Source organism: Oxyura jamaicensis, chromosome Z (assembly GCF_011077185.1).
Source record: "Oxyura jamaicensis isolate SHBP4307 breed ruddy duck chromosome Z, BPBGC_Ojam_1.0, whole genome shotgun sequence".
In the NCBI taxonomy this organism is placed as follows: Eukaryota; Metazoa; Chordata; class Aves; order Anseriformes; family Anatidae; genus Oxyura; species Oxyura jamaicensis.
Window position 1 is genome coordinate 12,718,399 of NC_048926.1, and position 27,633 is coordinate 12,746,031.

The 27,633-nt window shown below is 36.3% G+C and overlaps 1 protein-coding gene across 1 annotated transcript in view; it reads left to right on the plus strand.

The window, feature by feature from the left end:
• SLC1A3 (solute carrier family 1 member 3) overlaps positions 1-16,467 on the plus strand; it is a 63,512-nt gene extending 47,045 nt beyond the window's left edge. Inside the window, exons 6-10 of the mRNA XM_035309963.1 lie at positions 5,627-5,922; positions 7,830-8,063; positions 10,212-10,406; positions 12,503-12,637; positions 13,894-16,467. Coding sequence (XP_035165854.1) covers positions 5,627-5,922; positions 7,830-8,063; positions 10,212-10,406; positions 12,503-12,637; positions 13,894-14,098 — 1,065 coding nt within the window. The 3' untranslated portion in view covers positions 14,099-16,467. The remainder of the gene's footprint in view (positions 1-5,626; positions 5,923-7,829; positions 8,064-10,211; positions 10,407-12,502; positions 12,638-13,893) is intronic.
• The last annotated feature ends 11,166 nt before the right edge of the window (positions 16,468-27,633 follow it).

Sequence of the window (27,633 nt, forward strand, 5' to 3'; positions counted from 1 at the left end):
CCTTCCTTCCTTCCTTCCTTCCTTCCTTCCTTCCTTCCTTCCTTCCTTCCTTCCTTCCTTCCTTCCTTCCTTCCTTCCTTTCTTCCTTCCTTCCTTTCTTCCTTCCTTCCTTTCTTCCTTCCTTCCTTTCTTCCTTCCTTTCTTTCTTTCTTGCTTTCTTTCTTGCTTTCTTTCTTGCTTTCCTTGCCAGAGATTAGCAAAGAAATCAATATGACTGAATTTAAGCGGGAATTAGTGTAAGATTTTTACCTTTGATTACCTTAAACGTGAAGTGCTGGAAAAATCTTAAGTTAGGAGTAGTGGGAATAAAATAGCTCATCAGTTTTAATATATTTCTTGAAAAAGAAATCATTCAATAAAATTTCCTACAGCAACAAGAAACTTAGCTCAGTGACTAGCAGTCATAAATGTAAGTTGCTAGATAAAGATGTCCTGTAGATTCTGTTTACATCACATATATTGTATTTCTCACATGCTTCACAGCTTAAAGGCTAAAAACTTAAGGCTTAGTTTTAGCTTAAAGGATAAAAATGGCTTAAAGCCTAAAAACAGTTCAATAAACAGGAAATGTTTAATGAAAATTTCTTCTGACTTTCACCAGCAGATATGCCTTCTGAAACATCAGTCATACTGGTAGTATTATCTTCTCAATCATGTAGCAAAACCTTGATTTTTTGTTTTATTAGGTATGTTACACTGAATTATTTTACAGGAGAAATAAGTGTGTCTGTGATTCATATGTATCCAGGTGACTTTGTACTTCTGACTCCAAACTTTCTTTCCAAAAGCTCATATCAGGTTTTTATTAAGTATCTTAAAAGATTTATGAAGGATGATTATCCATTTGCCACTAATCTGCTTCTGCAACACTATGTTTGCTGTCCCATACACAGAATACTCATAGTTCTCTACACTCAGATGCATAATACTGATCAACAGCTTTACACATGTGGAAACCATCACTGGCATACACTCTCCACATTCAAATCACATCTACTGATGTATTAGATGTATCTGCCTTTTCCAAAAACAAGTTTATTTCCTGACAGATACCTGAATTAGAATACACTGGAAGGTTTTTCTCCTTTCTCACTGCTCACCAGTTTCTCACCACTATTGTGGAGCTGGTCATTTCTGTATGACTTATTATTCAGGGGGCTGTGATTTTTATCAGTGTCAGGAGAATCTGAAAAAACTAACTGCAGATAAATATTCCACACAACTAAAATTAGTTAACTTTGTTCAAAATCTTCTCCATACCCCTATATTCACCCCCCAGTTAGGGGATATGCAAATAAATCATTGGATTTATCCTTCAGTTTTAGCCATTAGCTTTTAATTTCTCTTTCTTTGCTAAATTCAAAGATGCTATCTATCATGTGGCTGAGCAGTCTGCTTATTAGGCAGAAACCACTTTATAACTGGTCATTCTTTGCGCTGTGCTCAGGGAATATACTTAAAAATAAATAAATAAATAAATAATATGAACTTGGGACATCAGGAGAAGAATAATCAGTCTACAAATTTGAGGAGGGTCATTGTGTTGTATTCACAAAGCAGGTGTAACTGGTTGAGAGCCAAAGCTTAAAGAACTGGAAAGGTGCATCAAGTAACTGCATTTTTTCTGAGCTGTTTTTCATTAATATTTTTCCCTAACTCATACTTACCAGGGAGATTGGAATTGTAAATCACATATCCAGACATCAATACTAATATATACTGTCTATTCCTCATGATAGTTTTGGCTGGTTGAGATATATTTTAACCTGTCATCAGCTCAGTGATATAATTTTTTATAGTTCACTTACAGATAAGGTTGTTCATAAAAAACTATTAGTACTAATATGTGTTAAATAGTATTGCTTCTCCACAGGTTTGCTTTCTATACATGAATTAATAGAAAAATTGTGAGTATTTTGCATCTAAAGTCTTACCAGGCAGAAATGCTTCTGCCTGGAAATAAAGTGTACCAATCAACCTCAGAAATGACAGCACACAGAGATGTTGTTTACCTCTTTATAGTTGTGCAGACGTCTAATAAAGTATAACCAGCTCATCTGAAGCCCTAAGCCTACTGAGTGCTTTATGTGAGCAATTTTATCTCATTTCATCCATTACTGAATGATGGAAGAGAATGAGGATATGCAGAATTGTAGTGTAATATTAAAATGTCATTTTGAGCTAAAAAAAAATCTAGGAAAGTTAAGTATTTTTACTTAGATCTCCAATAACCATGGATAACCCCAATTCCCAGCAAGATACAGTAGAGATTTCCCTGAAAATAGGGATCTCATAAAAACTCACAAATTGATGTCTGTCACAAGTTTTTCTGCAAAGTGGTAATCATCAACTCTGCTATTCCTCACCTAGTTCAAAACCTTTGATATTTTCTTTTCAAGAGAAGGTGCTCTTTAACCCCATCACTTTCTATAAACAGTTGGTTTTTCACAATTCCACATACAGAAAATTTGTTTTGCAGTCATCAAGCATTCAAGTATTTTGCATTTAGTTCCATCTGAAAAAGCACTAAGAATAAACCTCAACCTACACTTTTTCCTTGGTAGATACCTCCTTTGCAGTTCCTGTATTTGTTTTTTCTTAATTTCTTTTGTTTCACCAGGACTCTTCTCATGACTTTTGATAGACAATGTTGTGCACATGAAGGCATACATATCCACAAATTTATCCCTACCCTCACTTATTGATAATGAAAGAATCGCCAGCTCAAGTGACTGCCTCACAGCAAATAAAGTAATAAAAAATAAAGTAAATAAAGGAAAATAAAAATAATAGTAATAAAATTGTAATAAAAATAAAGTAATAAAGTAAAATAAAGCAAATAATAAAAGCAAAAAAAAAGCTCTAATTCTGTTGCTCAGATTCCCATTTTGAATGCCATTGTAAATAAACACTTTTTCTGCTGTTCTCCACACTGGGAAGGATTCTAGAAAGACTGTTCTCCCTGGGCTAAAGCTAACATTTCTGAATACTTAAGTCTGACCAACAGGGTGAGTCAACAGAACAGATCCAGAGCTCTGTGTACCAGTAGTGCACAGAGTGCACAGTAGTAGTTGAAATGGAAACAGAATTTGTGGAGAGGTCCTACAATCCATATTATATCCCTAAAGACAGAGCTACCTAATACACAATCAAATACATTCTCCCATTGGGAAAGAATTCCATAACCAGCAGGAAAAAAATAATCAAAAAAATAATAAAAATACTAAAAAAAAAAAAAAAAGAGAAAAAAAAAAAAGGAATAAGCCTATTGTAACCTATGATGATTTCTAGCTGCATTTTGAAAAGTCAGAAACTTCATGTGATTGTATTTGCTGCCCAACTCTTTCTCAGTCCCCCATCATAATTGTTGAGTCCAGTGGCTCCAACACAGGGGACACAGCATGGGGGGGGATGCCTTGCAGAAACTAAGACTGTGGTAACACTGAAAGAAAAGCACTTTATGACTTAGCTCCTAACCTGTTCCAACAGTAAACAGCCAGCACACATCTAACACTGTCTAGCAGCCATATCATGTGTTTCTTTTAACCTACTCATACAGATAGGAATTAGAGAATAATCTAAAGATAATGGAGGAGAATCAGGCAGAAGTCAGTTATGGTGTGCCTAGAGAAAGAAGGGGAGGAAAAAAAACACCACCAACAAAAAATGCAACCAGGAAATTCTGCAGAGTGTTAGGCTTTAATTCCAGTCCTCATTAGGAGCATACTTTTTCATGTTCTTCTAATCTGCATGCCCCCAAGTCCAGCATAATTACACACTTCAGACATTTGCATTTAGAAATTTTTACCTAGTTTTTCTTATACTGAGAAACAGAAATATAAATATACATATAATATAACCATCATATCCATACACTTTAAAAAAATAATAGTAATTAGAAGCATTTGATATATAGCAGTAGGCAATACTTAAACACTCTCATCAGGACTGAAATAAAATCTCTTTACTGTTAATTCCTAGGTAATTTCCATTTCAACTCTAATACCTATCTGTCACTTAAAGAGGGAATCCCACAGCCTCCTTCCCTGGCTGTGTAGTCCCACTCTCAGTGTTTCGCCACTTGCATGCATCTGATTTCTCAGTGAGCTGATTTACCTCTATAGAATGTATAAAAAATGGCCATCTTTTTGCTTGATCAGTTTCCTGCCAATTTAAAGAGTACTGGCTCATGGTGAGATCAAACCTGAATGGAGACAGAGAAGAAATTATCACAGATTGGATGGGAGTGAGGGAGGGAGTAGAGCTGTGCTTTTCTGTGCCAGAAATCTGAACAGCTCAGCTGCCTCTTCTAACTGCAGAACAAGACTTAAAGCTTTTAAGCAAGTTTAATTTAAAACTCAAGAATATCTGAGCTCCACGGTGATTTACATTTTATGACTTCTTATTCAGAATATTTCCATAAATATCATGTAAGAAAAAATTACCTGAAATTCTGAAAGATTTAAAGCCTTCAGGAAATAGAGCAAATATGTTGTAATTGTACATCAAAACTATTGAGGCATGGAAAATAACAGAAACTTAGGTCAGTGTTGCTAGGTGTTGATATTCAGGTCCATCTTAGTCCATAAGCTCCATTTCACTCAAATACTCTCAGGCTATGCAATAGTTTCCCAATGTTACTAATAATACTACAGCTCTTGGACCTAATATTTTAGTTCTGTAGGCAGGACCAAAGAAATAAAAATCCAGAGTTGCTAAATAACCTTGACACCTGTATTGCATTTCTTTAAAATAATATTTAGCATCCTGAGCTATATTAGATACATTTTACTAGTGATATTTAGTATTCTTTGTGCTCGAAAGAACTTAATCAGGACAGGGACGAAGGGATTTTTGAACCCTGAAAGAAGTATTCTGGGCACATATTTCTCTTTAGAAAAGTATGATTTGGTGGAATACAGTTTGTCAAAGTAGACATTTAGTAGCATATTGAGATCTTGAAATTGATTTGCCCATTATATAATGGAACCATTTAAGTAAAATCCATTCCTTAATAATAATAATAATAATAGTAATAACAATAATAATAATAATGAATTGTTACGGCATTACGGCAAAGCAGGGAAAGCTAATGGCTTTGCCATTGCAAAGTCCTAATATCAGGTTATAAAATATGGAAAAAACGGTGCATGTTATGTTTAGGTTACATTCAGTCTAATTTTTTTCTAATTCAAAAAGAAGAAGAAGTAAGAAAACTCCAAAGCACATGAAAGTATTCCAACAAGACAAAAAAAGACCTATTTATTCAACAATTGAAAAAAATGTCAGTTGGAAAAATGACAATTTATAAAAATGCATACTCAGGATCAATAGTTTTGTCACAAAGTTTATGAGCTAGATAGATAAGATGTCTTAGATTTCAACATACTTATGAGAGAGCAAGTTCTAGAATCTAAAGGGGAGAAGATATAGCTCTTGAAGTCAATACAGATATTTGTTGTTTTCAGGAAAGCCAGGTTTTCATCACAGTTCATTTTACCACCAGGTACTACACAAAGAATTCAAATGTCCTGCAGTAGTAATTAGTAATTTAATGTGTGATTTTTTATCTTTGTCTTCTATAATTCACATGATTTCCATATTTCTGTTCTTTTTGTTTTACCAGTTCAAAACTAACTATGAAAAGAGAATGTTTAAAGTAGATATTCCATCCAATGACACATCCACGGTGGCTTCCATAATAAGCAATGTGTCTGAAGCAATGGAAACTCTCACCCGAATGAAAGAGGAAATGGTTCCTGTTCCAGGTTCTGTAAATGGAGTGAATGCCCTTGGCTTGGTGGTTTTCTCAATTAGCTTTGGCTTAGTGATCGGAAGCATGAAGGAGCAAGGTCAGGCATTAAAAGACTTCTTTGATAGCCTTAATGAGGCTATCATGAGATTGGTAGCTCTAATCATGTGGTAAGTGCCTCTGATAAACTCTGCATTAAGTTACTATTTTTTTCACCACAGTCATGCACTGAATAGCTAGTATCTGTCTGGCAGAAAGTCAGACAATAAGATCTTAAATTCCTTGTAGCCTTTTTGGTAAGTGAACCCAAGAACTGTAATTCTGTATATATAAGTAATTTGTTAAAAAATGCCTGGTCTTTCAGAGTGCTTGGTTTTTGGCCCTGAGCAAAATCAGGGTCTGTGGCAGAATTTGCCAAGCTTATACAGAGCCATTCTATGTCTTCATGAAGATAGTAATTAAAACAACATGCTGTCAGAGTCCTTATAATCTACTTAGACTTTACTAAAGGAAACCAACAAATGTCTCCCATAATCACATTTCTACACAGCAAGACTTTGCTATCTTTAGTTTCCAACACAACTGGTTCCTGGTTCCTGTGTAATGTGTAAATATGTCTTTGCATTGTAGATGCAAATTACAATGCACAAACATGCATAACTTTTGCTATGTACTTGTTGCATTCAATAGATAAATCAAACCAATACCTTTTCCCTCAAATAAGAGGTATGACGTCTTTAAAACACAGAAGTTTCATCTTTTTATCATGTAGAAGGTTAATTGTGAAAATAGTCTGGAATGTCTTGTTGCCTCCTTTACTACGGAAAAAAAATAACAACCAAAAAACAAAACACAAACACACACACAAACAAACCAAACCACAAAGCCCTAACATGCACACTTATTTTGCAGTATTAGATGCAAAACTAAAAAGTGTATAAGTATAAAATATATAAATATGCTTATATGTATTTTCATGAGTATCTAAAGAATAATATATATAGTATATAAAAAATAAATATACTATAATATAGTATTTAATTAATGATAAATATATATATAAGTAAAACTCTTAACATCTTAAAAATCTACATAAAGAAAAAAATGTTTTCTCATTCTTTACTGGCAATCTTACAATGATAAAGCACTGAGTAGTATCTGAGAAATTTCTACATGGATTTTATGGCTAAAAGTGCAATTGAGATACGCTAGTTAATGGTGTACTCTGAAAGTTTAGTGTAAAAAGATGGGTTGGCATTTGTGGAAATAAGGCTGTATCAAAAGTCTAGCTGTAACAGATTTGTGTTTCTGCAGATCCTAAGAGTTTTATGCTGAGTTCTAGCTCCTTCTTCATTTGTAGGTGTCCTTATTGATAAGAAAAATCAGATTGGGCTACTCTTGCTGGGGCCCCACAGATCCATAAGCTCTGCCATTCAGACAGCTCCATGCTAGTTATCCAGTGCCCCACTAGGAATGGCCAGAATACACTTGACTCATTGAAAGTGTGAGTTCAGTTCCTTCCCCAGCAACATGGGAAAAGTAGTGGAGAGAGAAAAGAACTGGGCACTTGGCATAGTCGGCAATGACGTTGGATGAGTCTTCATTTATAAAGGCAGAATTATACCAGCATTGGCTAAACCAGCTTTTAAATGACACTTGAATTCCAAAGGGAGCTCATCTTCCTACATATTAAAGAAAGTTACTGAAGAATTTTGAGTTGAGACTGTTCTTCTATAGGTTCATCTTTATATGGCAGAGTTTTTCCTGTGTCTGGCCAACCCAGTTTTTCTATGTGGTTTTCATGCCTTTTAAGAAGTTCTTTAAGATTTCACATATTAAAGGTGCAGTATACATCTCCTCTTCCTGTATTCCTCTTACCAGAGCCTATTAGAAATGTTCACTGGTGTGGTTTCATCCAGGTTGAGCTGTTTAGTGTTAAACAGTTAAACTCTCAAATTCCTTCAGTCATTGTACAGCTAAATGCTACATTCATGCTTGCATATAAACACTAAAGATATGGATGAAGAAGTGTTTGTTTTTTCTTAGTCCAATATAAATTTTGATTTCTTATTTGCAGGTATGCACCACTTGGAATCCTGTTCTTGATTGCTGGAAAAATTGTTGAAATGGAAGATATGGGTGTGATTGGTGGTCAGCTCGCCATGTACACTGTAACAGTTATCATTGGTTTGCTTATTCATGCTGTCATTGTCCTACCTCTTCTGTACTTCCTGATCACTCGTAAGAACCCTTGGGTATTTATTGGAGGCCTAATCCAGGCACTAGTCACAGCTTTGGGAACATCTTCCAGGTATAACACAATATTTTAAGTCCATATTTTTTCTATGGTATTATTGGTTTGAGAAACTATTTTGCCTAGTATAATTGGTTAACTTCATATTCACTTGGGCACTTAATTGCAGTTCCACTACTCTCTGATAGAGATGACTATTATTATTATGTTGACTTGAACCTTATTTTTTATGAGAGTGGTTGAACAGAGATGAAATAGGTGTGTTTGGTGATGCACACTCTATGGCTGGAACCCTTGTGACATTGCCTTGGTCTTTGAGATTTATAGGTAGTTTGTAAACACTTGTTGGTAAAGGGTGAAGCTGGCAGACAAACCTTCACAGTTGTGCATTGCAAAAGAGAGAAGCAAAGGGGAAGGCTCAGTAGGGATTGCATGAGAGAGTGTGAGAGCCCTTCTTGATATGTGATATTCTGTACTAAATATCCTGGTAGCCAGTGGTGGATGGTACAACCTGCAACAGAAATGCCCCTATTGTTCCTTGTTGATGATGTCAGAGGAACCTCACATGAATAAAAATCCTGTTTGCATCTATGATGAAAGGAAACATTGCTATACTCAAATATAGGTTTCCTATACCATATGACCTTTCATAAAGCACCTTCCATTTCAATAGATTCTTAAAGTATCTCCTAAAAATAGATGTTTACAGTCAGATATTCTGCATAAATGAATTCAAGACACTAGTGTTTGAATTTGTTTTGAAGACCTGGACAAGAAGTTATTACGATTATTAATGTGGATTATTAAAGTGGAATCTGATTAAGTTTTGTATCAATAAAAATGCTCTTAAAGAACAATGTCGTTATCTTAGTTTCATTATCTTAGTTTCATTATCTAAGTTTCATTACTAAGTTTTTGGCATTTTGATGTCAATCCTTGCAATCTGTGGAATGCCTAAAAAGGAAATTTGTTAATAATGATTTTAATAAGAAGATGATACAACTGAAGAAAAGTGACACAGTTTAAGAGAAAATAAATAGTGACAAAATTAACTTCTAATTTTTACGATACTACAACTTAAATAAAATTAATATCTAATTTTTATGGTACTACAACTTTGGTGGGTAATGCTAATAGTTTTAAGGGGATATTTTCCAATATCTGTGAAATGTTCAACTTGGAGCTACTCAAGATTCCAAGTAAGAACCTAGAATGATGTTGGATCAAGAGAGCACACTACAAGTGCATTTTTAAAATGTTCAAAATTCAACTGTAAGTTGACTGCCATCAAAGAGATTTTCTCACACAATCTTCCACAGCCCTTCTTTACTTAATACTTTATCAGTATTTTTATTTTATCAGGATTGATAAAGTTTTCAAAGACATGAAAGTCTGTGAAGTACTTAGCAATGAAGACATCACAGAAACAGAGTAATCTGAATTGCTGGGTCTTGAAAAGCCTCTTTATTTTGGTGTAATCAGGTGTAGCGATACATCTTCAAAAACAAAAAGCCCAGTCCACTCTTATAAAATAGCCACCTTATCCTTCTTTCTGAGACAGTGTCTCTGAAATGTAGCTTGGCAACATATGGACTGAATGGGCTTTTCTTTAGTATAGGAAGCAAACTGTACAGTTGGGTTGATTTTTAAATTGAATGACTATTTATTGGGATGTAGCAGAGTGTGAAGATTAAGTGATAAAGTGGTGTAATCATCTATCAGAATGCCCCTTCCAGTCGAGCCATTAAAGAGAGAGAAAACATGCTGTTTAGTGAAGGTTTGAATAGATGAATCTGTGTAATTTCAGGAAAACAACACTTAGGAGTGGTTCAGTCATAAATCCATGGCATGAAAAATGGGAAGTGGGAATTTTAAAATAGATATTTCTGCCTAGCATGCCAAAGTGTAACAAAATCTGTTGACAAATACTGAAGTTGGACACATTCAGACTAGAGACTACACAGTAACAGTAATGAATCATTGGAAAATCTTTCCAAGTACATTAGGAGAATCCCCATTATTAGAAATGTTTAAATTCAACCTTGGTTTTATTTATTTATTTATTTCTAAGATTCTGGTAGATCACATAAAAACTAAGACAATCAGAACAATCTTTCTTGTTATAATAATGTATGACACTTTGCACTCCTCTTTGTACAATGTGTACCAAGTAGTGTATCATATATTATATTCTTTTTGTTTCAGTTCTGCAACACTACCTGTTACATTTAAATGTCTAGAAGAAATAAACGGAGTGGACAAACGAGTTACAAGATTTGTACTCCCTGTTGGTGCTACAATTAATATGGATGGAACTGCTCTATATGAGGCTTTGGCTGCAATTTTCATTGCACAGGTTAACAACTTTGATCTGAACTTTGGGCAGATCATCACAATCAGGTACAGAAGCCATTACTACCTACATCTAATAAAAGCACCTTTGTGATGACTCCTTGCCGTTATAAGAGGGATTCAACAAAAGCATCTAGAGCTAAAAACAATAACTGCTATAGTAGCTGAATGACTGTAATGATTTACATATTCTACACAAAAGAGCACCCTCCTCCACCAACCCCACCCCTCCCCCCCCCGGCCCTGAACTTATTCTCCACTAGGTAAATGTTTAAAAAACTAGATCATGACACCTATAACTGTACTTAGTATACTGAGTCAACAGGAACAATATTTAATAATTTTTTTTCTTCTTTTGTCATTAAAATTTTCTTTATTAAAAATTCATGCAGCTGCTGGGAGCTGTGGACTGGATATCAGTACTGGATAGTTTCCATTGCATGTAACAAACCATAGGATAAGAGCAGCACAGTGGCATGGTACCGTAACAAACCTAAGGCTAGGAGGGGTGGTGTTTTCGTTCTCTTGTTGGTCTCAGGATACAAGTAGAGCAATTTGTGTAAGGAGTAGAAATACCTTTTATTACTTCAGCTGATAGACGTGGAGAAGATGGGTATGCTTTCAAGCACACTAGCCTTCATGTTTGAAATAGAACAGAAAAACAAAACAAACAAACAAACAAAAAACTAAAAAACTATGTAGCACTTGATAATAACTGATCTGCATTATTGTCATTATGTAACTCAAACAATTTAAGAGAGAAGGGTGATGGGTATCTGCGCAAAAGAAAGAAATGTCAACAAGGGGAGAAAGGGACTCTATAGGACAGAGAGAGAAAAGTATTTATCACTTAGGAGTACTGAACATTCAGATAGTGTTGAATGGGGAATGTAGGAGATTTTCCAGCAGAAGTGCTTTTCTCTTTAAAAAACAGCCCACTAGCTTAATTCAATATTAATTAACAGAAGGCATAACTCTGCTTCCACACTCTGAGGCAGTAATTCCACATTAATTAATACTAGAGCTGCTCACCGCCAAATCACCTGACAAAACAAATTCTTCCTAAACCAGGTGTGAACAAGCACATTTATGTCAAGTTACTAGAGTGTATGTAGAGTAGAGTAATTCAGGGTTCCTGCCAGCTTTCTGTTTTTTGATGGCTGAATGCCAACTGCCAGAGGACAGATTATAATTCACTTGGCATAAAGTTACAGTACTGCGTCCAGATTTGGGGCCCCCAGCACAAGAAGGATGTGGACCTTTTAGAGCAGGTCCAGAGGAGGGCTATAAAGATGCTCAGAAGGCTGGAGCAGCTCTCCTGTGAAGAAAGGCTGAGAGGTCTAGGGATGTTCAGCCTGGAGAAGTTAAGGCTCTGGGGACACCTCATTGCAGGCTTTCCATACTTAAAGAGGTCTTATAAAAAGGTTGGAGAAGGAGTCTTTTCTCAGGTAGATAATTATAGGACAGAGGGGAATAGTCTTAAAATAGGGTAGATAGTCTTAAAAGAGGGTAGATTTAGATTAGACATTAGGAGGAATATCTTCACTGTGGAAGGGTGGTGAGTCACTGGTACAGGCTGCCCAGAGAAGCTGTGGATGCCCCATCCCTGGAGCTGTCCAAGGCGAGGCTGGATGGGGCCTTGGCCAACCTCATCTAGTGGGCGGCATCCCTGCCTATGGCAGAGGGGTTGGAGTCAGATGATCTTTATGGTCCCTTCCAACCCAAGCCATTCTATGATTCCATGATTCTGTAGATAGAGAATAAAACTTTTTGCATTAGATCTGCCATGATAACATTATCTTCTCAAATTTACTTTTGACATGTTTGAGCTGCTGGAGTGCATTTGTTCAGCAAGTGGTGGCATGTACCTATGTTTTTGACCTTCCTTTAGCATCTAGGTATTTAGGGTATTTACAATCACAAAATCATGTGTCCGTGGTTCTGGATAAACTTTAGTGTATACATTTAAGTTAAAATCCACACACCCCTGCATCTGTGCAGTGCTCAGATTATGGACTGGAGTCATTTTTTTCTTTATTACTGAGCAAATGCATTCTTGCTTCATATCTGTTGTTAATGTTTGCCAGATGTTAAGGTGTGTATTATGAAAGTCAATTAGTTGTTCTTGCGGTCTCTTTTCTCAGCATCACAGCTACTGCTGCCAGTATTGGGGCTGCAGGCATTCCTCAAGCTGGACTGGTCACCATGGTCATTGTGCTTACATCAGTAGGTTTGCCTACAGATGATATCACTCTTATCATTGCCGTGGACTGGTTCTTGTAAGTACTTTTCCGGCATCATTAAGAGCTTAGACCACATTTAGAAGTGCAGTAGCCAGGGACATTTTGACAATACTGCAACCAGTGATGTACTTTTGCTGTAGAAGGTATTTGGAAAGAAATGTTGAAAGGAATCACAGTTTCTTGCAATTAATGAATATTCTTAGATCAGATGGTGAGAGGTGTTACTTACTGATGGTTCCTCTTGTGTGCAAAAGTTTACTTTGGAACCTGGATCCTTACCATACTAGGAGAACTTTCAGATACACTGTAATTCAACCAGAAAAGAATTGCTATAGTCTTTTTGTTTTTGTTTTTGTTTTGGGGGGGAGGCAGTTGATGAAAACCTCTCAATCAATCAGGCTCAAAGTATGGAAGTTGACTGGTTCAGACCTGACATATTTCATTACAGACTTGTTGTCTATCTAATCCAGGAATCTATATCTTCCCCATAGACACAGAAATGAAAAACAGTTATGTAATTCTTACCCAGCAACCACAACGTACCATCTTTCAGTTTTTCTATTCCTCTGCAGTACAGCTTCACTTGTATGTATGTAGGGAAATCCCTTAGAAAAATACAAGAACCGAACTAAGAGAGGATCATTTCTTCCAACCTCTATTTGCCCATTTTCCAGAGACTTTTAGCCTTCAGTCTTCCCAAATGATCCCTGTAAGAAGTTGCTTGTCTTTTTCAGAATGTTAATGTCTTCAAAAGATTATCTAACCACATGCCACAGCCATATGTGAGTGGATACCCATCCATTAACAGTACAACTCAGTCCTCATCAAGCTGCCTCCTGCATCTTCTGAGCAGAGCTTTGTAAGAGGGATGAGTTGTTGTAGTTTACTTTGAATCATTTCAGCAGGATTTCATTACTAAATTACTAGTCAGGAGGGAAATGACAATAACATACATTTTCATTGGCTTTCTATGTTGAGAAGATATCAACCCAAACCATCAAAGTATAGAAATACCTCTGAGAAGCATCTGTCATACACTCCCTTTGTCATGCCCATCACACAGATACTTCTTGCTGTGAGGTTACCAACAGTATTGATATATTTTGTGACTCCAAATCCTAGTATATTTTATATTACTACAGAAGGAATCATGGCATTAACAGTTAAGTTAAATGAATATACATAAAATTACTGAATCATTAAGTAGCTAAGAAAATGTTGTTTAAATAACTAGTCTGCATGCTTCCCAGAGCAAGTGGTAAAGCCAAGGCTAATTTACCATTTCTTCTCAGGGATCGTCTTCGTACCACTACCAATGTCTTGGGAGACTCCATTGGAGCAGGAATTGTTGAACACTTATCACGGCATGAGCTGAAGAACAGGGATGCTGAGATGGGTAATTCTGTGATAGAGGAAAATGAAATGAAGAAACCATACCAGCTGATCTCACAAGAAAATGAGAGTGAGAAACCATTAGATAGTGAAACCAAGATGTAGGGTAAAGAAGGCATGAGTCCAACACTACAAGTGTGGAAAATACACACTTATTCCAGCCATTTATATAATGAATTTACCAAGTCCACTTATTCCCTGTAATCTCCCTTTATGCTTGCACTGGAAAGAATTAATGAAAATATATTCCAAATTAGCAGTGATCAAGATATATGTTGTCTTCCCACTTAAAAAAGAAAATTAACAGGCAACAACACTGGTCCTGCTATACAAGTGATAACTGGGGATAAAAAAATCATAATCAATTAAGTTAAAAAATAAAAATCAGTGTGTGTGTTACTCGGTCCTGTAAATGTGATTTTTTTTTTATGAACTGGAAAGTAAGAACAGATAACAGAGCCTGAAAACGGTTTTATTTTTTTAAATACTTGTGAAATTCCTAACATCTATAAGCACACAATCAATACTTCTAACTTAATAACTGCATTCAGCTAAGTAAATTAACAACATTTTTTTGTTTTTTCATCTGATGTTCTTTTGTCCTAGCATTACATCCTTGTTCAATTACTAGCAAGACAATAAAAAGGACTGTAATTGAAAGGATTAAAAAAAAAGAGATATGTAGGTAAAGACAAAAAAAAAATAAAAATAAATAAAAAAAATCCACAATGAGCACTTGAAATACTTCTGATGAAAGTGATTTTATCTGGACACAGTTTTTTGCATTGTCCTCAGCTGATCTTGACAAAAACTTAGTCAGCTCCCACTAACTTGCAAACATTTTTGTATATACCTCCACTCTGTATTTGACCCCATACAGCTGAACAATATATGTGTGTAAGTGCTTGTAGGAGCAAAGCCCTAGGCTGTAGTGACTCTGGGACTGGAAATGCATTTTCATCTATGTGTGGAGGGAAAAAAAAAATAAAAAAAAAAAGCTCTGGGTATGTCAATTAATCTCCTTAATAAGCAATAATAAGAATAGGAGGGAGTGTTATCCCTCTGCAGAAGGTACAGAAGGGTGAGATAATCATATCCTAATGGAACTGGATTCTAAATCTGAATCCCTGATGCCAAAAAGGGATTTTCTGATTGGAAGACTCCCAAATGCTTGCTCACTCCACTGACAGCAATAAAGCTGTTAGCTGAATTTACATTTTTCTGCCTGGAGAAGATTCCCTAACTACATGAGAATTTTCCTTGTGCATTTATTGACAGCATCTCAAAAATAAAAAACAACCCTTTAGAAAGCAAAACTTATGGGTGCTTTTTCACATTTTTCTAGGAAAAAAAAATGTATAAAATGCAAAATACTAAATACTATAATAAATATTGAAAACTTAATTAGAAAGAATTTTAAAGGTCAATATTGTAGGTTTCTTTCAGGAAACAGATAAACAAAGAATGAAAAATGGGGATAATTCACTTGTAATCCTGTGGCTGTTTGTTCATTTCAGCATTATTCCCTGATGAAGCCCTTTTCTAGAAATGTAAATTATATAGATTTTCCTTTTAACCTTGTATTATTATAGAGGTTAAACTGTAAAATTTAATAATACAGTTATGGCTGGGGGAATGAAGAAATATTAATTGGAAGGCACAATAATGTTGAGCAATCATTTTTATTCAAACATAAGTTTCTCTTCTTTCTGTCTTTCCTGTATAAAAATAAATAAATAAATAAAAATGAAGGATTCCCTTGCAATGTCCCAGTTGCTACTCAAAAATTCAGTATGTTGCTTTTGTCACTAAAAGAATATAAATACAGTGTGTTTCACTGTAGTGAATATGTCAGCATCTTGATTGAAGGCAAATCTTTTTCTGTGTCTAAAGTAACAAGGCAAGACTTTTTTTCAGGACTGAAAACTCATGCCCAACTTCTCCTGTTGAGTAGCCCAGACAGTATGGGCAGGAAGTTTTCAGTGACTGAAGTGAGCCAGGTTAAACCCAGACTATCAAGCAGTCAAACCTGCAAAGCTCTAAATGGCTCTCTGGCTGAAAGAAAGCAAGTACAATTTATTTTTTTTCTAACAGAACACAAATCTAGGATTCAGACATTTTCTGATATGTAATTAGAGATATTTTTATATAGCTACTGTATTCAGAATGTGTGTATAAATGTTAACTGTAGAATTTATGGCATAACAATTTAATTTTTGTTAAGATTCTGTTTGGAAATACATTGCAAAGGCTTAATGTAAATGGCTGTCTTTCTATGACATCAGCTCAGAAAAATGAATTGTGTCACAAAGTATGTGATCTTTTTTTATACTAACTCTGTTTCTTTTGGAAATCAGATATTATAGAAAGATTCCTTTCCCCATCCCTTATTGGTTCTGCATTGGTATGCACCCAGAGTGGATTGAGAAACATTACTTTGTAGATGTATTTTCAATAAAAATAGTTTTACATTACTGCTTTTTATTGGGGGATTTATTTCAAAGGCTCTAACAGAAGCTTCACACACAAACTCAAAACAAATGAACACATAATATGCAACTTAGGAATTCCAGGCCATGATATACAGAAGGGTCTGGCTATAGCAAGGCTTCCTCTTTTTATATATATGCTTACAGTTTCAAGACCAAAACAAATATGTAGATAATTGAAACAGCACAGAAAAAAAGAATGAAGGAAGGGTGTGTGGAGAGGAACATTAAAAATAAAAAGAACCAATGTTAATCAAACTTAATTTCATTCAATTTCAGGTATATAAATTCATATTTACATCTGCAAAATATTAAAATATTAAACATTTATATTTGAATTTATTCAACAACTGCAAAGAAGTCATTTCATTTTAGAAGTGTAATTACATGGTCCAAATGCAGAAATGTCATAGTGTCATGGGAAGTAATAGAAGTCAATTGACTAAGATATTGCAGCTTTGTTACTTTACAGTGGTCCTAGACAATCCACTGTTTTTCTCACAGAATTGGTTTGGGATGGTGTCAAGGTCCATTTGGCAACAACTTCAGCTAGCAGAGATACCATCTAATGGAAATGAATGTCTTTCCAGAAGGAGTGGGAAGATATAAAAGACATGAGCTGAATCACTTGAATTTGGAAATCTGTGTTGGCTGGAGCAGATGGAGGCAGCAGGGAGAGGCCCTGCCTTCCTGAACATAAAACCAACAAACCACTGGACAATGACCTCTCTTAATTGACCTGTAGTATGTTGAACAAAAACCATATATAAATACAAACAGGATTAAAAAAAATAATAATAAAATAGAATAAAAAATCAAAGAAGAGATGGAGTTTTGAAGTACATAAGCATAATTTTTTACATTTTTCTCCAAGTTATCTACACATTCATTCACTCTATCCAGTTAGATATATTTATGTTTCTAGAATTCCTATGGTAATGGGAAGAGCCATAGAAAAGAGGGTTAGTGTATCATTTGGAGGCATTTCTGGCATGGTGGTCTCACTAACTTTTCTGTCACCCCATCCAGAAAAAAAAAAAAAAATCTCTGGTATTCCTTAATTTTTCAGTAGCTGGGATACAATACAGCCATGGAAGTTGGGATACAATACAGCCATGCCATTCTTAGGCAAGAATTTATGTCTCTGTGACAGTGTGTGGCCCATATAAAGCAAAGGGATCATGCATGTGGAAAATCAACTACTGGCACAGAAAATACTTCTGCCTTCCTTTCAGGAGAACTGGGTTTACATGAGTAAAATTTGTGTTGCAATGCAGGCACAACTGATGAGAAACTGAGGGTATTTCTTTCAACTGACACTATAACATGTACTTGCTTTTAAAAAGTTACAACAAAAATGGTGCAGAAGAGCCTATCTTGCTTTGGGTGTGATCAAGGGTGCTAGCTGTATTTGCTGTGATCAACAGTGTGTGATCAACTTGCTCCCAATGCAATCAGCTCTTTCCCAGAACAAGATAAAAATTGAGATGAACTGATAGTTCACTCCTTGTCTGGCTTTCTGTCATCTTTTTACTAAGAGATCGGTTTACACTGGGAGTATGGAGTAAGAGAGAGATGGAGAGAGATGTCTGCACCTCCATGCCAAGCTGAAAGCCCAGACTTGCAACATCAGTGAAGCAGTGAGATTCCCTCTGATAACAAAGAGAACTGTAGTCAGATGATAACATCCTGCATGGTGATTCTTTTTCTGTCCCTCTGCCTTCATCCTGGCTCCTCAGATGTCTCTAAGATACAAAAAGGTATCTAAAATTCCAAAATTTTACTATAGGAGCACTTGCCTATCTAACTGAAGTTCTTCAGCATGCCTCATTACACAACTAGGGCTGCACAAATAATTGAGTTTACACTTCAGTGAGAGAACTGAAAGACTGGGAGGATATAATGTTTCCAGGTCATCATGAAACATTTTTTTTCTTTATAATGCTAAAATAAAATAAAATAAAATAAAATAAAATAAAAATAAAATAAAATAAGAAATTGCCAGCCTCAAGTATAATGAAATATTTCATTCCCAACTTCTTCAAACGTCTCATTTTTATCCATTTTCTGGATAAATTTTAGTCTACTCTAAATTAAAAGAAATAGCTGTAAAATGAATGGTTACTCTGAAATAAGAGATTGAACAATTTAGCGAAGAAAATGTCAAGGAGAAATATTTCAACTTTTCTGTAATAGCTCCTCACTTTAAAATAATTTATGTTCATAAAAGTTGGCACACCTTCACAAGTACTTGCCTTAAAAACTGTATTTTTCAGCAATATATTTTTATAAGAACACTTTTCAACTGCTGTTTATAACTTACTTTCTCCAGATATTGCACATTTTTCTGCATTTCCTGATTGTTCAGGTTTTTTTTTCTTGATTGTATCATTGACTTTTTGAGTGTTTTTTTTTTTTTTTAAATGGAAAAGAAAAAGCGCCTCAACCAGTTTTCCATTTTCTCCAGTAACATATTCTTTCCATCCCACCCACTTTCTCTCTTAGCTCTTCTCTTCATTTGTACAGCTTCTACTCCAGAAACCCCATTGCTGTGGCTGTTCATAAACCCAAATTCAAGTCTCAATAGTGTCCTTGTCTCCTTCATAAACTATACAAGTCGCTCATCTTTTCTTTGTTTTGGTTCTCTGTAAGTAAAACTGGGACAATACTATCACCCTGGTTCCAGGTTTGTTGATAGAGAAATAAAGGTTTTTGAGAGCCCACTCGGCGGAGCTGATGTACACACCTCGGTCATACCTTATGTGCCTTCCAGACCCTGGGATTTGCCCTTGAGCAAAGGACCTTTGGACTATCAGCTCCTGCACTGTAGACACTTGAGGCATATTTGAGCAACTTCTACTTCAAAACAAATTTGTTCATTGTAATTGTGCATAAAAGCAAGTCAAATCCCACAGCGCTTGCTGGCACCAAAATCCCATAAATAGCAGTAGGGAGAAGGATAAAATAAAGATCTAACTCAAATTTCATGCACATAGAACAAACTACACTGCAAATATACTTTGAATGTGATTAGGACTGATGCCAGGTGGTGATCGTCGTTAGTCTGAGCAGGTGCTACACAAACTTCCCTTCACGGATCTGCTGGTTCACCATGCCCCGGACCTGCAGCTCCCTGTGCAGCTGAAGCCTGCTCCTCTCCCAGGCAGCAGCTCCTGGCCGTGCCAAATTGTGCCGTGGTTTTGTGATACGCACAAATAGGGTCCAGGATGAGACCACCCAGCTTGTTTGCATTTACAGGCCAAGCCAGGATGCAGGGCTCAGTCTCCAGGAGAAAAAGACTACGGTACTAACCCACTGTGCCACTTAGCATCCACAGTGCAAAAGAGCTATTCAGATGTTGCCAATGCTTCATTTTTAGCTGTACTGTGGCTCTGTAACAATCAGCCTCCTGAAAACTCCGAAATGTTTCCCAGCAATTGCAGCCAAAATTTTGGTCCCTTTGGATTGTGCTGCCATCGTGTGGCAAATGTTTTTACAATAAACATTTTTCCAACAATTAAAAAAAAAAAAAAAAAATTCAATTCAGCTGCAAAATGTTATTGTTATTGCAATCCAGTTTACTCACATGAATAATATATTCATTCATCTTGTCCTTTGTTTAGCACAACCTTAAGGAGGTTCAGCTGTGAAAACTTTCATTCTTGTTACGCTGGTTCTTTTTTGCATGTGTTCATTTCTTTGTGCTTTATCCAAGCATAGCAGGTGATATGAAGGTCTCTTAAGCAAAAAGCCTGCCACCATTCCTGAAATACTCTTTAAAGAACTGGGAGAATGCTGGTGTATGTGTTAATTTGCCAGCTCTAATTGCTAACACAGTGGAGTATAATGCAACTGTTAATCTCTCCTCCACTCTTACTGGTCCACTTTGAAGGGGCTTTCCTTTGGTGATCTCATATCTGCTAAGGTGCTATGAGAATGGTAGATTTCCACACTTGGAAACTATTGACACATATTGACAGCACATAGACATCATGTATTTTGAAGGGACTAGAAAGTCAAACCAAATGTTAGTCTTCCTACAGGAATCTCTTGCAAATCCCTAGAGTAAGAATCAGGAGAATTTTGGGTACACTGTCTAAAAACGGATTTTTGGCCTTCCTGGCTGTTTAGAAACATGATTACAATGTATCATAAAGAACCAGAAAGCAGGGAAAAACAGCCCCTAATTATGTTTCTGGCAGCCTTAAAATAGCCCAAGGCATACTTTTGAGCATCTGAGGTCTGCAGTACTGAATCCTATTAAAATAACACCCCTCAAAGGCTACTCCATCAAATATTGACTTTTCTGTCAATGAATATCTCCAACAAATTGCATGAGGATTTTCACAGTTTAGCAACAACAAAGCCACCCAGAAACTCCACTGCTATCATAAAGTTCATGATCTGCTAAAACTATAGAGAAGAGTTACAGAATTGCAAAAAATAATTCCAGGAACACAGGCAGGATTTTTTAACAGACAATCCAGAGCAGATATACTATTTTAGAGCCCTAATCAACAAACTAGAGTCAGGTTTTTTTGTTCCTTTTGTCCTTTCATTCATGACTTTTCACAGTATACTTCGGCCTGGTGGGTAAAGCACTCTCCAGAAATAAGCACAGCTCTGGACACAGAGAGACAATATTGTAAAGGTGCAGGGGTTACTGGGAACTATGGAGAAGCAGTTCTGATTTCCTTCCACGGTAAGATAATAGGATAAATTTACTCAGTATGTGAATAAAAACAACCTGTTTCAAGGAAGCTGGCACAGTTTTTGCAAAGGGAAATCCTGCACTGTGGATCTGCTGGAGCTCTCTAAGTACCCTGGTAGAGAAGCCACAAAATCTATGAAAGCATTTTATTAAGTATGTTACTTAGAAAAAGCAGAAGAAAGATATTTTACAATGGCATGCTATGAAGTTGCTACATTTTCTCTCTCTTGTGAGGCACTGAGCTTTCTAAGTTTTTATGGTGTTGGAAAGGGGTCCTAACAAAAAATATGCAGAAATTTTGTAGCGTGTGGCAAGTCAGACTTATGAGTCAATTCTGAACCCCTCTAATACATTCTTTTGGGAGCATTGATGATAGCTGCAAATATCATAAATATTAATATTCTGGGGGTTTCAGATGTGATGTGATGTCTCCATTCTAACAACTGTGCCAAGCATGATGCAAGGGAAGACTGTTGATTTCCTTCCCTTAGCAGGTCAGGGCTGTAAACCACTATAAGCTCAGCATGGGGCCATCATTCACTGACCTGACCAGCTACTTTTGCCAGGGGTAAACATTCATTTAGCTGACATCACATAATAAATCACACATTTATATATAGCAGCTCTGTTCATTTAATTTTTATCCTGTTTCATCTCTCTCCTCCTTTACTCTGGTTTCCCTCCTGTCTGCTGTTGTCTGGAACTAGGAGTGGCAAGTTTCGTACATTGATGTACATTGTCTGTTCAGCAAGGGAGCTTCCTGAAGTTCCTCTCAGAGACATCCATCCTTGTGTGATGGAATTGGTTGAGACAAGAAGCAGCACTGAATTTGTTAGCTTGCACACACTGGAATTTTTGCTTCTAAAACTGCAGTGAATTGGTGAGGTTTCAAGCCCTTCCAGCAAAGTCTTTCGGGCCAGAAAGTATGATGTCCCTACAATATATAATTGCTAGTGTTCAGGAGAAGAGAAAGCTTGAGTGATGGATGTGACACACAGACCTAAAGAGAAAGACAGTCCACGGACTGTGAACTTGTTTTCTGCACCTGTTCTTAAGAGGATTCTTAGGCTTTGCCGTAGTCCCTCACAAGAAGATGAAATTCACACAAATCAGGCTGTGTTAATGCTTTGTTCAGCCTGACATCTAGTGGTCCTAAACAGAACTGTTGTTACTTGGTCTTTATTCTTGTTTCTTGTTTGGATAGTGTAAACACCGTGTAAAACTTTACGGTTAAAGATTGAAGGTGTGTGGCCTTTTCTAGCATTTTTCCCTGGAAGATTTAAATCAGGATTTTCATCTGTTTTTATTTCAAGGGAAGGCAAAAATAAATAAATAAATAAATAAACATATATATATATATATATATAAATAAAATACAGATATGTCAATCTATATTCAAGAGAACCAGCTTGCCATGGGTCTTTCACATGTGCATATGCATGGTGTGAAAGCTTAGCAGCTCTGGCACTTGACAAGTAGAATAACTGTACTATGCAGTACAATACTCCTGTTCTTGAAAAATTGTTATAGATTTTAAAAAATAATAATGTTACCTTTAGATGTGGCACTCAGTACAAATGATATGTTGAAATTCAAGTTGTATTTTATGTCCATTGCTCTTCATTTTTCATTATTCTGATTTAACAATTTAATATTTCTTTCAACTATAACTTTCAAAAAGAGACCTTTCAAAAAGCAGTATCCAAAAATCTATACTCAGAGAAGATGGATAAAAGCAGAAAATACTTCTACTATAGTACTTTTTTGTTGTTCTTGTTGTTGTTTTTACCCCAATGGACTGAATAGCAGCTCCTCCCTGTTCATGTTTGGCCACATTACATCAAAAACTAGACAGCAGGAACAGGGCATTCCAAGAAAGACAAATAAAGTATATTAGCAGCAAGCAGAACCTTCCAGATAAAAGTAGCATAGGAGCAGAATCAGTTGGAGTGATATTTAAAAAGACATTAGGAGGCCACAATCTCCATTAAGTGGAAAGAAGATGTGCCATGTATGTTGTTTTCTAATGAAGAGGCAAAGTGGGAATCCATGAAAATTCACACACTATAGTCAAATACTTCAGATTATCTTGAGGTGAAGATTTCAATGGAATCCATAAGAGTTGCCATGTTTATAAAGACAATGCAAACATCCTTACTCACATCAGAAAAATTAGTACACAAACTTTAAAAAGTGAGAGAAATTCTCATGCCTCAGGGCATCCACCAGTCACTGTGCAATGAGCAGGAGGAAAATTGCCCAGGGGTATGCTAGATTACATGGTTTCTTTAGCAGCTTTGCACTTTCTCTGAAGCTTTGGCTTGCTGTTGTTGCCAAAATCAAATTATCAAATGAAATGAACTGGAGGTCTGATCCAGGATGGCAGTACTTATGTTCCCAACCACCACAGCATTATGTAAAGAAAAAGACTTGTATTTTTATTATGGGAAGACAGGAGGCAAGAAAATAAGATCTTGTGAGGTGCCCTGTTGTCAGTGACACTACTTCATACATCTCCTGTCATGAATTTATCAAGCCTCTAGTTACTTAAGAGTAATTGGGGTGTTTTAGTTGTTGTTTTGTTTTGGTCTATTTTTTCACATTTATCACTATAATTGGGAAGCTGTTTATTAACCTATCCAATAGTTACGAATTTCCTTTTTATTTTCTGCTTTCATAAAACCATTTAATATCCATTTGTCCTTTAATACCTATTTGTTCATTTAGTATCCATTTGTCCACATATGCAGCTCTTTTCACTCCCCACTCCTGCTGAGAGGTTGTTGTATTTTGTTTATTTCCTCTCAGCCCTATACAAACTCACCTACTTCAGTTCAGTTAATAATTTTCTTCAAGACATCATACCAAACACTAGAATGAACACCAATGAAATGATTTTTTTTAATTGTTTTTGTCAATAAAATTAGATATATTAAGAAAGAATATGATATGAGATAGATATTGGTCTACTTCTAGCAAATCCATGCTGAATTTTATCTTGTTGGGTTTACTCCCCATATCTTGCTTCCTTCAGCTTTTTGCCAAGTCCTTACATTCTACTAAGATCAGGATCAACTGGCACCATAGCAATGTGGGTTTCTGAGAGATATGTAGAATCTAAGTGTATGTGTAGAAGCAAGATCAGGTACAAGCAACACTATCTTTGTCAGGTGTTTGTCTAATCTGCTCTTGAAAACTAACATGGCGTGAAAATCTTCCAGAGTTACATTCCAGTTTAGAAGCATCTCCTAACCCTCAGTTCAAGCCCTCTCTGCAGCAATAGAACATGATTTTTTTCTTACTGTTTTCTCACCAGAGCAGAAAACAACCAATCACTTTCCATTTTAGAATACCCTTGCTGTATGGATAGACGTAGCTGTGTTTATAGTTTACATAAATCTCATTCCCTCAGCCTTTCCTAACAGCATGTTTTGCAAACCTTTTTTTTTATTTATTTATTCTTGTTCTCTCTGGGACTTTCTCCAATTTATTTAATAAATACTTTGTGTTCGAACCTACTTATTATAATTTACAGTAAAATTTCCTTGCAATCCTGTAATTCCTGTTTCAAGCACGAATGAAACTTGGTAATGAGTATAGTGTTTCTTGTGCAACATGTACATCAGCACACAAGTGCCTGTACAAACAAATATGCAGAAGATCCGCCAAAGCCTGGTAACTAGTGCAGCCATTCTTTCACTGTGTGTCAGTCAAATAGATACACTTGCCGCCCATTCAAAGTATTTTCCTCTTTATTTTATGTTTTCCTGTAGATACTACAGACTTGAAATGTTAAGTCACTTCAAGGACTCTGCAGAGTTCATGCCCACTGTTTTTGATGATTACTTCAAAAGAATTACTATTAACACATATAAATCTACTTTTTGTAGAGTCCGTAGACAGCTGAATAACAGATCCATTATGTGTATGAGCAGCACAAGATTCCTGTCAGTTTCTGCAGTATTCCAAACTATTCAAGGAATATTCAAATGAAATTTCAGTCAATCTGTAAATTTCTGCTTCCAGTCTCCCTGCAAGAACTCATCACAGGGTAAGCCAGAAGTGAGTGGCTCTCTGCTTACTAGTACCCTTGCTAGAAGAGACAGCTCTTTGTGAATGGCTGCTGCTCCACCAAAAGCATCTTGCCAGAAAAAAAATGGTGCTGCTCTCCCCTTGACTGACTTTTGGATAAAGCAGAAGGAAAGTACTTTACATTAAACAGTTGCAGATGGTGCACCCACCCTGGAGGTGAGAGTTGGCCCTGGAAAAAACTCTTCAGATGGGGACAGATAGAAACAGTATGGTGCCTCCCTGTGCTTGAAGTTATGCTACTACATGGAAAAGAAATTAAGCTGAGCTAGAACTACTGTCATTCTGTTGCTCGGTGATTTGGATATGCATCTATGTTTTGGTCTCTACTCCAATGCACACTTCCATATTCGTATTAAACAATTAGTGAATACAAACACACAAACACAGCTTGAAGCAAGAAATGAACTCTAGAGACTTTCAAGTGGATGAACAGCCACTTAACATTGCCTACCCACAAATTCACAAAAATTCCATTTAAAATAAGGTAGACATTTTGACCCCATGATTCAACATGTGATAGTAAAATGATATGTTCTTATGTTCAGCAGGTAGAACATAAGAATATAAATGCAGATGTACAAAATCATTAGAATACACATTCAGAGATTTGTCTTGGAAACCTGAGCCTTGACATGTTCCAAGATTTCCCATCTTGTGTTGTAATGGATTCTCAAGGCTTTTCCTATGTATTCTTTCCTCATATAGAAATCTTAGAAAAGTACTTCCACTTTCTATAATTTATCTTTTAAGATCAATGTAGCATTTTCACAGGTAGTATAATTTCTACTATCTGACACATTTTTTTCTGCAGCACTGATTTCCTTCTGAGGTATTCTTTGTATTCTAATTATAATTCAGAGCCTAAAATATATTTGTTTAGGAGTTTTTCTTTTACTTCTTTCCATCACAGAGGTAACTAATCCCCTGCTGCCTGCTCTGTAAGCACTATTGCATCAGTTTACAGGCTTGTATTGCAGTCTTGTTGTCAGAACAACCATGATGAAAGTGCCTGAATATCTGATGCAAGGGCACTGTCCCCAAGTGGTATCTGTACCTGATTTACCACATCTTAACCTGAACCCCTAGGTTCATCTGTCTCAGCAGAAGCTCCATCATTTCTAGTCTCCTCATCTCCTCTGCTGTTCACTATGTTAAGTTTGACAGTAGGACTTTCAGTGATTTGCTCTCCTCTCAACTTTTGCTGTCCTGTGCTTAAATGAAATGAGCTTGAAAGTATCTTCTTGCAAAAAGTCAACAGACCTTTAAGCTGCTTTTATCCACTCATCATTTTCTAATTGGTGGGCTTGATATCACAGTGGATCACACTCTGCCCTTACACACTCCCTTCCCTTTCCTTCCCAGCAAGAGAGATGGATAAAGGTCAGAAAGGTGCTTTGTGGGGAAGGAAGTCACAGCATAGGAGCAAGGTCTGGCCATAGGGACTGCAGCATGTTTTCTTCATGGAGCTCTGATTTCCCAGTGATTATGCTATAAACCCCTCCCTCTTTGGAAAATGGACCTGAAGTGCTCTGTGAGCACACCTCCTTAGAGGAGATGATACTGTCCCAGATAAAAACATTACATTACTAGTGGTTCCTTGATTTAATTCATTTTTTTAACCTCCATATGAGGGACATAACATTCAGCACAAACATCCCATTGTCTGCCTTCCCTGCAAGTCCTTCACTGAGTATCTCCACACCTGTTCCTGTTTACACTTCACTCAAAGAATAAGTTGATGTCTTCCCTTCCAGGAAGCAAGCAGTTAAATCTCAATTTGAAATAACAGTACCCAGAAGTTTCATTTATCTCAGTAATTACTGCTCAGGGAGTGAGAGGAAAAAACAAGTCCCTAAATCCCCATAGTTTGCTGGTAGTTCCTCTTTGCAGATGACATTGTATTTACTGATATATTTTAATTCAAGCATGAAAAATTAGTCAAATACCAATAACTTTGTTATCCAGAGTGCTGACAAAGGAAATAATGGAGCAATTAAACAACACATTGGAACAGGCTCATTAAACAAATATAGCCACTGTTTTACTGGCAGCAGCATCTTCATTAAAACCGGGTTGAGTATCAGGCAGAAGGGGAGAAAGAAAAGGGAGGGAGGGCTGGGAAAGTAAGAAAGGGAATGCAGAAATGTTTTGCAGGACATTTTGCAGCATGGGAAAGAGCACGATACAAAATTACATTTGTTTATGCCCTGCCAGAGCCAGTGGCAGCAGAGGGCTATGCTGAATTCCCTGCACATGATCAAGGACCTTCCCAGATCTTATTTTGGTAACTTTCTAAGGGAAATAAATCACCTGGCTTCAGCAACAAACTGAGTAACTCCTTCAAAGTG